General features: G+C 41.6%; 1 protein-coding gene across 6 annotated transcripts in view; it reads left to right on the top strand.

The window, feature by feature from the left end:
• abi1a (abl-interactor 1a) overlaps window positions 1–12,123 on the top strand; it is a 53,469-nt gene extending 41,346 nt beyond the window's left edge. Inside the window, exons 6-11 of one of the 6 annotated variants that reach the window (XM_037079203.1) lie at window positions 789–889; window positions 1,952–2,116; window positions 5,124–5,420; window positions 7,244–7,330; window positions 8,541–8,726; window positions 9,715–12,123. In XM_037079203.1, the coding sequence (XP_036935098.1) occupies window positions 789–889; window positions 1,952–2,116; window positions 5,124–5,420; window positions 7,244–7,330; window positions 8,541–8,726; window positions 9,715–9,890 (1,012 nt within the window). In that variant the 3' untranslated portion in view covers window positions 9,891–12,123. The remainder of the gene's footprint in view (window positions 1–788; window positions 890–1,951; window positions 2,117–5,123; window positions 5,421–7,243; window positions 7,331–8,540; window positions 8,727–9,714) is intronic. The other 5 variants (XM_037079204.1, XM_037079205.1, XM_037079206.1 and 2 more) reach the window with 5 other exon arrangements.
• Window positions 12,124–12,672: the final 549 nt, after the last annotated feature.

Raw genomic sequence — 12,672 nt, forward strand, 5'->3', positions numbered from 1 at the left:
ACGTAATTACTGACAGAACATATTAATCATTGTGCAAACACTTGTTGACCTATATTCAATTGAAATATCTCAAATTTGAATATTTTGCAGGCGTCACATTAAGAACGTGGTCCATCATATATGAAACGGCTCGACAAATATGACCAGTTTACCTACATGAACGTGTTGTTTTTGGACAATAAGTATGCAAAAACTATTCATGTGTTGCTTTTGTTTTTATTGGACTAATTGATGAGATTTGACTGGATATATTAGCAGCACCTGTGGCACCTCAGATCCATGTGTGAACACTGTTTTCATGAAGCTGTTACACTGACATGTCAGAGATTAGTCTGTAGATTACTGAGCAAAGGCTCAGACTAAATACACAGTGCGTCAGATCATGACTGTAAATGAGATGAGGTGTTTTAGGTCAGTCAGGTATTTTTTGCCGCTTTGTATGAAATAGAAAATCATTCCTATCAGTCTCAACCCCTAAAATTTCATTTTATTGTGTCAGTCTGTCTTAAATTGGGTGAGTCATACCTGCTCACCTCAGTGTGTCACTCAGTCTGCAGCTCGGTCCTAACGAGCCAGCAGACAGACACGATTAGAATGAAAGAGGAAGTGGAAATGGACAAAAGTGAGATACTTGAGTAATACTTTCAAGTCTGATAGTTTTACAGTCTGAGATAATTAGGACAGGAGCAGCAGGGTCCATATATCTGCAGTTACCTGCTGTGCAGTCTGAGCAGGTTGCCCTCAATAAAACAATGTCCTCCTTCTCTTCCATGTTTCTCTTCCCTCAGTGGGAGCAGCGGGGGTAGCGGCAGCAGGGAGAACAGCGGCAGCAGCGGTATTGGCATTCCCATCGCCGTGCCTACACCCTCCATCCCCAACTCTGGACCAGGTGAGCCTCAGACCAGTTTTTTTTTGTTGTGGATGGTTGTCTTATTTTGTTTCCCATGCTCCAAACACTGTCTAAAACACATTTCTGTCCTGATAAGAACACTTTTGACTATGAAAAAGAACAAATATCTGCTATTTACATTCCACAAAAATCTGTTTTTTCGCCCTTCGGAAACTCTTATCAGTTGCAGTCTGGTCTGTTTGGCCTGTGTGAAATGAGATAACGCTCTTTAAACATTGACAGACAGCGATGAGAATACAGTGTGCGCTGAGAGCCTCTGAGCCCGAGTTTACCTTTGTACATGAATTAAACAGCAGACAGAGTAAACTCCCGCGTAACACTACGAAACATCACATGCCTTTTAAAGGATGAGTTCACCTAAACATGAAATTTCAGCCATTATCTGCTCACCCACATGCTGATGGAAAGGCTGGTGATGTGGAGCAACAGCAAGTATATTAATTTAAATATACCATACATGTGTGCAGTAATAAGATTTAAGATGTAAATGCACTGTTCTATTTGCAGATAGTGAGACGACACTACACAAAGCCTATGTTTATCAGACGGGGATTATGGAGGCCCATTGTGTCCTAAGCACAGCTGATTCTCTATCCCACTGTGTAAATAGGCCAAGCTGCGTTAGTCCTGCTGCTTTATAGTGGAACAGTAAGGCTCACATAACGCCGTGCGCACAAGCATCGCACTGCATCGCACCATGCACAAGCCAGAGATGCTACTGTGTTCAACTTTTTTTTTTTTTTATTTTGCAAATGGTTTGAGCTGAACGAGACATATTTTAGGTTCCTGCAGCAGCGCCAGGATCAGACCAGCAGCTCAGAACTAACCACAGCTCTCCCCCAGAAGCCGGTCGCCATGGAAACACTCGATTCATACCACAAAGAATTGTGCGCGGAGACAAAGTCGAAGCACTCCTCCGGCCCCGAAGGCTTCTCGAGTAAAGTGATGTGATGTTATGTAACCGCGGCGAGGTGCGGGAGGCGGCCGAGGACACACTCGCGCTCTGCTTTAAGTGGTTTCTAACGTAAACACTCCTTTCAGTCACGCCCATGTCCGCTCCCCCCGGAGCACCTCCCCCGCCCCCTCCTCCGCCACCACCTCCGTCCATGGCCGGGCTCGCCCCCCCAGCTCCGCCACCACCACCTCCTCCTCCTCTCATGGGCGGGTTTGCCCCCCCAGCACCACCACCACCACCGCCAGCCTTAGGTGAGACTCTTCGACCTCCGAGGCCGCTCCCGACGACTCTGATGGTGGATAATCAGCACGGCTACTGTGATTCTTCTCATGGTGGAGACGCACAAATGAGGGTCCTTTGGGTGCCTGTGGAGGGTTTCTGTTTGTGCACACTGCAAGCAAAAGATTTGGTCGCTTTCTTTTCATGAAATGGGTCGAAGTTTTGTCTTAAATAAATGATAAAGCTGCACATACAGTCCAAATTTATATATCAAATTAATAAGTAGGGCTATGGAAATCATCATCTTGTACCTAATTAAAATGTTTTCTCACATCTGGAGAGTAGGATTTGTCTGATGGGCAATCTCTGCAGTTTTACAGAACTTTATCAAACATAATTTAGATAACAAACATTTCTATTTCTATAATTCAATATTTTTAATTACTGTGCAGACCTAAAAATTAGTAAACAAAGTGTGTTTTAAAACCAGTAAAATCAGTAAAAATGGACCAGACACATATTAGTTTCCCTCCAGACACTTAATAATGGGTGCAGCTGTTCTTCAGGCTTAATTTAAGATGTTTATTTCTGTAGCATTTAAATTTAAAGCTTTAGAAAACAACATTTTCCTCCTGTAATTTGCACTTTCTAGACACAACTGCAGCTCATTAGATAAAATAACGTCATAAAGAAAACGAGACAGGATGCAGGTCTGGTTGCCTCTCGACTGATGGCGGCTGGTTCAGCTGATAAACACGCTGACCTTTCAGACATCAGCTGGGTTTCCTGGCTGCTCAGCTCTGTAGGAAACAACATGCTGATGCTGATTTTCTTGCTTGCAGTGTGAACAGACTGTATAAGACTTAACAGGTTATATTCTACATGAGAAAGTGTCTGGCTTTCAGTTCATTAACATTTTTTCTTAATCCTCAGCGGTGGTGGTGGTGGTGGTGGTACTTACTTAATTTTTCACCAATATGCAATGATTTGCTAAAAAAAAAAAAAAAAAAGAAGTCTCATATCACCTGAGGCCAGGAAAGTTAATTACAACTGGAGAATCTCCAAAATTGTTCATTTTCATTTGACCTCAAGCTGCTGTAGATCTGGAAACAACAGTGCTTACAGCTTAATTTCATGAATTCATCAACCTTGAGGACTTTGAGACTTCTTTTGCAGATACTTTCTGAGTTGTTTTACTGTTTTTGTTTTTTGTTTTTTACTGGAAAAATAAGTTTGGGTAAAGCTGCATCAGGCAAAAGTGTCCTGTATTCTATTTTAAACCCTGACTGCGGCAGAGAGGAACCATTTTAGCAATTAGGATTAATTAGCTTAGCCTAAGTGATCGCTAAGTGGAATTTTACGCATCAGTAAATAAAGAATTAATTATTTTAGGCAGATGTGTCGCCTAGCTTTCTGAACCAACCAACAAAGCTAACATTAGCACGCTAATACAAGACCTGAGTAGATTTAAAGTCAACATATCTGCTCTAATGTCGTTCAATAATGATATAAAATTGAGAGATTTTACGTCACTTTTCACAAAAATACAGAACATGCCATTAACATTAAGCTAGCTAAATCGCTGAATGCCCTAGCATCGGTTGGGTTAGCATGTTCAGATGTTTCCCGGTAATTGTAAATAAAAATTCATAAAACAGTCATTGCTATACTTACAAGCACTGTCAGCTGAGTTTAATATATGGTTTTGACTCTTTTATTGTTGTTTTTGTCAGAGCTTTTGACGCTAAACGCTAAAGTTCCTGTTAGCATAGTTGATTCCTTTTTGATACAGCAGCATTTCTTAGCAACAAGTTTACACCCGTTTACTTGCTAAAACATTTTCTTTTGCCACAACATAATTTATTGAGTTTGAAACTAGTCTATAAGAACTTAATGAGTAAATGGTTTAGCCTGTCTAGGTTCAGGTTATGGTTATTTAAGACAGTGAGACAGCGACATCATTATTATGTCACATAATGATTTCTGGGTAATGACGTTTTAAAACATCTAAACAGCCATTTGATTGCTGGAAACGTTCAATCTTGCCTAATGCAGCTTTGATTCACATGGTGTATTGACTGTGGACCACTGAGTGATACTGGTTTGATTTACTGTCAGCTCTGCACGGCTGAGGAGCGTCTGTTTGATTTGTGTGTTTGAGCAGCAGCTGCTTAAATCTGATTCATTCCAATCTGCTGCTAGATGGTTAATTGAAACACGCACATTTTATCGTCCGAACATCAACGCACACTTTCAGCTATAATTACTTCTGTCGATGTGGAGAAGTTTGTTTGCTCGCCGTGTTCCTCAGAAACTCTACTTCCTCCGGTTCCACCCGTCCCTATCTGAGAGCAGAGGCCTCTCCTCAGAGACACCGAATTATCCAGAAATGTAACAGGAAATACTCTATTTGACCCCGTCTCTTGTCCTTTCTTTCTCTTTGTTTTTCACCCACACACACACACACACACACACACACACTGCATTTTTAATCTTTAATTATTTTAGCGTATTTGACGTTGCTGTTTTTGGAAGAGAGGATTTCAGACACCCAGCCCGACGATACGTGCAGACTCGATCGTGAACTGGCCCTCGTCTTGCGATTGCTCATTTCTTATCAAAAATGCGTGAAGAAGTTATTTTCGCTGCCAGCTCTGTTGAAAACCTGAAGGATCGGCCTGTTCTGCTGCTGCTCTCTTTCTCTTTGCTCACTGAATCTTTTGCTGCAGGATTTATTCGGATGACCTTTCGGGAGGCTCTTGTGCTTCATTGTAACTTCATGAAATATCTCTGTTTAACTGTGTCGTCAATATACAATCTGTGTCACTTCCCGAGATCACCTGCTTCCTTTAATTGCTCATTGATTGCCTTTCATAAGCTGTCGGGCTCTAATCAGGTTTTAAAAGCTCACATTATCTTTTACGATCTTGATGATTCATGTTTTTGGGTCCCTTTTTTCCCCCCTCCTCTTCCCCTTTTCTGTCTAACCCTCCTGTCTGTCTTTTCCTCCCTTCCCTCCGTCTCTCTGGGTGTTTCTAGTGGTGGCCCCTGGGCCTGGTCTGGGCCCCGCTCCAATGTCCCAGTTTGGAACCATCTCGCGGCAGATTTCGCGGCACAACCCTTCCAACTCCTCTGTCTCTATGGTTTCGGCCACGGGCACCTACCGCCGGGCGCCGTCGGTCACTTCCCAGTTCTCCTTGCAGCAGCAGCAGCAACTACAGCAGCAACAGCAGCAACAACAACTACAGCTACAGCAGCAGCAGCAGCAGCAGCAGCAGCAGCAGCAGCAGCAGCCTCACATTAATGGAGGCACTCCTGGCTACGGCCAGAACTCAAGTAAGGCCCTTCTGTCTCCAGCTTTATAAACCCTCAGCTGTCAGTGAAGCTAGATATTTCATATCTGCAAGTGAGTCACTGCTGTCTGAAGGTCAAACTTGCATTCTTGTCTGAATTATTGACTTTTTCCTGAAGTCTGAAAGTGCAGGTTGAGGCTTTTTGTCTACCTGTATTGATGCAGAATGTCTCGTCCTTCAGTTCTACAGCAGATTACAAAGCAGACGATCGATGTCTGTTCAGGCTCATGGGCAAAAGTTAACATCTACTTTTGGATTTTGATTCTCTTAAAACTTAATGAAACGCTCTTCTCTCCAGTCCAGGGTTATTAATAAGCACTGTCTTGATTCTGCCTGCATCAGAATAGATCTCGAAATACAAAATTATCAGTCAGGACAAGTAAACATGGCTGATCCCAAGTAGAGCCGACAGTCCATTTTAGGAGCTGATGCTTATCCCAGTATCAGGAAATATTGATACATCTGCTGATACAACGCACATTTTTACAATGATCCCTCAAATGCTGTTGCTACAAAGAAATAACAGAGGCAGGATATTTTACAGTGTAACATCACCCTATTGTCACAAAAGATTAAAGAAATGATGCACTGAAACAGTCAGTTTAACTGGGAAATATCATCATTTACTCAATATATCAGTATTTTATCTTTATTGTGATATGACCGTCCGTTTATGCTTTGAAGTCTCAAACAAAAATGTTTAGCGGCGCATATCAGGCAACGTAAGAGCCAGAACAGATACATCTGTGATAGGCCAGCTGATATCTTTGGGTTTGAATCACCAAATCAAGAAAAAAACAAGGCCCACAGATGGGCGTCGTTCTTTTTTTAAGTCACTTTTTCAAAGAAAGACTTCTCAGCTTCTCCTCGCAGCTTGAGGTAGCAGGCAGAAGCCCGGTTGGATCACCTTTCGACTGTCTCGGCGGCGGTTCTGTGGTCACACCTGGCTGAGATTAGATCACAATGTGAGCCAGAGCACCTCCAGATGTGGCCCATCACATTCCGATCCTAACGTGTTTTTTGAGCATTAACACCTGGCTGTAACATGTTTTTTGCTTTTTCCAGGTAGAATACCTGGAGACAGATTGCGTGTTATCGCCAGGTGTGAATGGGCTCCTGTAGCCTGATTTCATTACACTAGATGTGCAATCACTGAAGCACATGGGCTTAATGTTGATTGGTGACTGAGAAATCTAAATTAGGAATTCAAACTACTCTGCTCAAACCTACAGCAGGTCTGAGGAGAGTTGAGCAGGCTCCTCTTGGAATAGGGGGTCGATCTTTAACACCGAGGGCGAACAGCACCTCCCCGTGGCCACCGGCAGCTCTCGCTTCTCTCCTCGCCATGAGTAGGCGCCTCTCTGATTGACAGAAATCAGACATAATCCGCTCTTTATCCTCTGGCCTCGGTGATCCTCAGAGACCATGTGAAATCTCATCACAGTCACAGACGTCACTGAGCTCCTCAACGTCACGTTTGTGTTTGACAGCTCCAGACGGTCAAATTAATTCATCTGTAATTGGCTCTTTTAAAATGTTGAAAATGTAAAAATCATCATTTGGAATTTCATCAGCTGACAGGTTAATTGATTTGACTGAGGATTTCAGCTGTGTTGTGATCTTTTAGACGTTCAAGCTCACGTTTCTCGCGGTGTGTTCGTGTCTTGTGTCAATGTTGTGTCTCTCTGTGTGTGCTTTGTATCCGGGTGCACTCTTAACTGTCTTCTGCACATTCTCGGTGATTTACGGGCTTTCTCTTTTCTTTTTGTCCGCTCTCTTTCTCTTTCCTCTCTGCTGTGCTTTCAGTGTCTATCGCTCCCCCTCCTCCCCCCATGCCCCAGCTGACTCCACAGATACCTCTGACTGGCTTTGTGGCCAGGATGCAGGAGAGCAGTAAGTGAAGTGGATAAGACATACTTCTCCTCCTTATCGGTGCCAACTGTTCCCACTTCCAGAACACCCAGCATGCATTGTTCTTGTTCATCCTCTCCTCCACTGTCTGCTGAGAACAATTAATACCGACGTCTTGCAAGAATGTGTCTCATTAGAGTGCCGTCACGGTTTATGCAACTTTTTTAAGTAGCTTCATCTGCTGTTTGGAGACGGAAACAAAAATGTTGTATTCGTAGCTGAAGAGTAAATCTAAGTAGCAGCGATAATACATAACAGCTGGAATAATCCCCCCCACTTCTTTCTTAAAAATATGTGCAGTGGAAAAGCTGCCACCACCCACGCTGTTTTGTTTTTTTTTTTGTGATTTCAGTGTCATGCAGGGGGCTTTATCGCCGACTCAAGCTCGGCATTCATGTGCTGAATTTTCTTGTGGCACTGCAGGGTTGAGCTGAGGTGAATGATAATGTTTAGAAGGAAAAAATGCCAAAAGTCCCCTGCAAACAAGAAGTGGAGAATGTGGGGCTCTTTGCTGCCCCCTGCTGGTGCAAAACCCACAATACTGTCAAATATTATAGTTGAGCAAGCAGTAGTTGCTTTATTTTATGACAGGAAGCAGCTTTAGTGTTCTTTGCGGGACATTTTTTAACATTTAAAGACACACTTATAATGTTAGATATAACCTTAATTAAACAGATTGTGAAGCGATCTGCTCACCTTTTTTAAAGCTGTAAAATTACAGCTTCCAATTTCTTTGATGGACATTTTTTAAACAAAAACCATTTGAAGAAATTAGACTGTTCAATGCAAAGTAGATTTGACTGAGTGTAAAGCGATTGATTTATCGTTTATAAAGCTTTTTCCCCCAGTGTAGATGCATGCAGGCAGACCTGTAACCTACTAAATAGCATGACTCTGCATGTGTTATCCACCAGAAGATCAGTGAAGTGTTCATAACTCCTGTTCGGTTTCAGAGCCACATGAGAGGAAGCACAAACAACTTAAACATTTAATATATCATCAGACCTAACAGTGATGCAGCCTGCTTGATGAACATCCTTTTCATATCCCTTCCACACACACACACACACACACACACACTCTTCTGCATGTCTTATCATTTATTCTGCATGGTTCATGCACGGCTCATGTCCACCAGCGATCCTCGACCGCCAGGAGCTTCCCGTCTCACTTCCCGCGTCTGTTCTAACAGTTGCAGATACTCCCACTCCTCCGCCCCCGCCGCCTCCAGATGACATCCCCTTGTTCGATGACTCTCCTCCCCCTCCACCGCCTCCTCCGGTCGACTACGAGGAGGAGGATGCCGCGGTGGTGCAGTACAACGACCCCTACGCCGACGGAGATCCACAGTGGGCGCCCAAGAACTACATAGAGAAAGGTTTGCTCCAAAAAAATCAACTAATTCCAGAGATGGCTGCAACTCACAATTATTTTAAATATCACTTAATCTCAGCGATGAAATGAATCAAGTACATTTACTCTAACTAAAGGTGCACTGACCTGAAAGCACAGCACAATTTTTATACTGTTTTACTATTTGTATCTGGCGGACCCCGCCACCTTTCTAGCTTCAGACAGTGTTCTAGTGGTCTACAGTGTTCCTCTACACTACCCTGGACAAATAGATATTTCTCAGTTTGTATTATTACCCCATTTATATTCTATATATTAAAACTCTGCTCTAAAACTACATAATGCCCCTTTAATGACATTTTTCAGGGTACTTGTATTTTTATTTTGTGCCACTTTCCATTCCTCCCCTTCCTTTTTTGGAAAATGTCGTCCTTTTTACTCCAGCAGATTTTACATAGTAGATTGTTTTAAACTACAGTAGTGTATTTTTAAATTTGTGTATTTTTTTGGCTTCAGATACAGAAAACACTAATTCCAACAATCAGAAAAATGGGGAGTATAGTAAGTACAGTCGATGGTAACACATGTATAATTCATTTTTATTTATAGTTTTGAAAGTTTTCGGGTAAAACGTTTATATTAGAGTTCACGGTTTCGTTACTCAAGTATAACTTTCCAGTACTTTTTATAACGCTGCTTAATATGTCAGTTGTTTCCATGATAAACCGAGAGTCTAGCTTTTAGTCTATAAAATATCACAAAATTTAGAATATGTCCGTAAATTGTTGTGTTTGTCCAACGAGAAGTATAAAACTCAAAGACTCTTAATATTCTGTCATAAAAGTCAAAGAAAAGCAGTAAATCCTCGTATCTTACAAGCAGGAAGCAGCATGTGTTCTAGATTTTTGCTTGAAAAAATGACTGAAACGATAAATCAACTATTTATCAACTTATCATTCATATTTCTAACATTGGATCTCCTCCTGATCAAACGTCTCCCTCCCTGTTTTCAGTGGTGGCCATCTACGACTACAGCAAGGACAAGGACGACGAGTTGTCGTTCATGGAGGGCGCCATCATTTACGTCATCAAGAAGAACGACGACGGCTGGTTCGAGGGCGTCTCCAGCGGCGTCACCGGACTCTTCCCCGGCAACTACGTGGAGTCCATCATGCACTACGCCGACTGAAGTGACCTGGCAGTAACAGTACAGTCTATTTATTCAGTCATATCATATTCCACTGAGAGACTGACCGCAGCAAACTCCTGTGACACATAGACATAACTGTATGATCCCCCCCTCCTTTTTTGATATGACAGAATGTTCTTTCCCTTACTGATTGCAAATAAAATGAAAAGTAATATCTATTTAGTTTATTTTGGTGTTATATGGGTGGGCGGGGGACATTTATGGAATATGTAAAAACAAAAAAAAAATTAAGTTTCTAAAGAATCAGACTGCACGCGCTCAGAAACTCAGAGACGACGCAGCTGAAGGATGTACGACGTCATCTTGCCTGGACAAAAAAAAAAATTTAAAAATCAGAAGTGAAACCTTTATGAACAAAAGTATTAGGTCGAACGGATCAAATACAATATTAATGTCATGTAAAACACCTTCAGTCGAAGCGTTTGTACTGTCAGTTGTATATAATGTGAGCTGCAGCCACTCGGGGGTTTGTGTAATGTGAATTCAGTGAATGTCGATTCTATGATAGTTTTCATTAGCGGCGCCCTCCTCGACTCCGTAAGGCTCCAAATGCAGACAAGCCTGTCGATAATCTACAAATTAAAATACTGTGTGTGGTATTTCAAAGATAAACAAATACTCCTGGAGATCAGTCTTGGCAAAAAAAAAAGCATGCAACATTTTTAAGAGATAAAATGTAAATTTAAGTTTATTGCCATTATGCTTCCAATTATGTTGTAAATGTATTCAACTATTTTTTTTTTTTTTTTATTAATTTTTATGACACTGTTGAAATCACTGAACTTTTCAGACGCTTTCCCGTGATCTCACCCTCTAAATGCCAGCGTGTGTTTGATTTCAGGGATAGACCGATTATCAGATCAGATATTAATTATTATTCCAGTTTGCTCCTTTCTGTCTGAATTAAGGCAAATACTGTCTGACTGGTTACACAAGTAATAGCATATCAACACAGAATCATCTGAATGTACTAAGGCTGCAGATACACTTGCTGTTGAACCACACGTCTGCGTAGACAAAACGTAGTTCTTCACATACTTGCCGATAATACTACGCATGTTAATGAAGGATGTGATTAGATGGCACACGTAAGGTTGTGTAATTGTTTCTCCCGTGGTTACTGACTCCTTAATCCTATCAAATCCACATACTACACTACGCTGCTCCTGCTGTTCACGTGTATATCGCAGCTTGTGTAACGTTAATTGTTGAGGACGTGCACAAACGACGCTCGAACCAACGCTTTTATCTGATTTCGCAAAAGAGGATGTCATGACGGACTAGAAAGCTGGTGTGAACTTTGGTAAAATTCAATACAAGATAAGATTATCCTCAACTTCCAGACCACGTATAATAATTGCGTCTAAAAGTAAGGAAGATGGAAATAATTAAGGAAATGTACAAGCAACTCAAATTTGTAATTCAGAGTTTCTAAATCTTGAAAACAAGATTTGAATTTTCATCGGTTATCTGTCCACCTAATGACTAACTATCTGTATCGGTCTATCCCTAATTTGCGTCCATAAAAGTGATCTGGAGTTTCCTTTTTCATGCATTTGATCTGTTTGAAGCACGAGGACACATTCCATTTCAAGATTATGTCACATCACTGTTATCAACTTCATACTAATCCATATGAAACCTGTAGGATCCATTGGTAACATTGGCATTAACGGCCTCTGGTGAGAGAGCAGGTGGAGCGCAGTGACGATGAAGACGGGAGCTGTGGTGCCTGACACTGCCATGTTGACGATTCAGCTGTAACGTTAGACCAACAAACAACTAATACCTCCTCAGTCCTCCACCGAGCAACAGGGACCGTGTCGAACACTCTGAACATGAAATCCTCTGGGCTGCACAGGTGTACATATTTTAACTCGAGTTAAAATCAGCCAATCAATATCAGATTTCACTCAGGTCTAGGATTCAACTTTATAACATTGTAATTTTTTTTTTTCCTTTCTCTGTTGGCCCTTGAACGTACATCTTCATTAATTTTTTTTAACTTCCAAATGTCACCATTTCAGGATACTGCAGCTAATGCCTTGATATATTTTGCCTGTTCGCTTTCCAATACAGAAAAAAAATTAAGTGTTCCAGCTCAATTTCATGGGTAGAAATATTGAAATCTGTCTGCCCTCCATTTGTACATATAATATGTTGATTGAAAAATTAATGTACAGTCTTTTATAATAAACAATTCTATGTACAACATGTGCGTGTGTGTGGTCACTTGGTGGTTATAAAGGAGGAGCAAAGGCTTGAGTTAAATAAAAAAAAAATCACCATGGAGGTTTATTGAGAACAAGGATGTTAAGGCCTTGGCTGCTACAGGACAGAGTCCTTGTAACATTACGCAAGTCAAAAAAAGACACATGACTTTTTGGCCTCTGGGGTGTGGACGGATCTCGGAGGACAACAACGCAGATCCAAACACACACACACACCGATGACAAGAAGTGTCACTGTCATTTGGAATCGCACAGGTTTTGCAGACGCCTCCGCAGCTCAGCGCCAGCATGTAACAAACCGTCGATTCAGTCGGCTGGTTGTGAGTCCGGGGAGGTCGTTGCAGATACAGTACTGTATGTGAAGAGTTGGGTTGCAGCTTTCAGTGCCATCTGTTCATGTAAGTTATATGTTCTATACATTTCCTTTTGCCAAATCATGACTTTCTGATACCATTCAACAATCAAAGAGAGTTGCACTAAAAAAAAAAAAAACACGTGGATCATAGATACATTATTAAGCAACTCCGCTT

Source organism: Acanthopagrus latus, chromosome 19 (genome assembly GCF_904848185.1).
Source record: "Acanthopagrus latus isolate v.2019 chromosome 19, fAcaLat1.1, whole genome shotgun sequence".
Taxonomy (NCBI): domain Eukaryota; kingdom Metazoa; phylum Chordata; class Actinopteri; order Spariformes; family Sparidae; genus Acanthopagrus; species Acanthopagrus latus.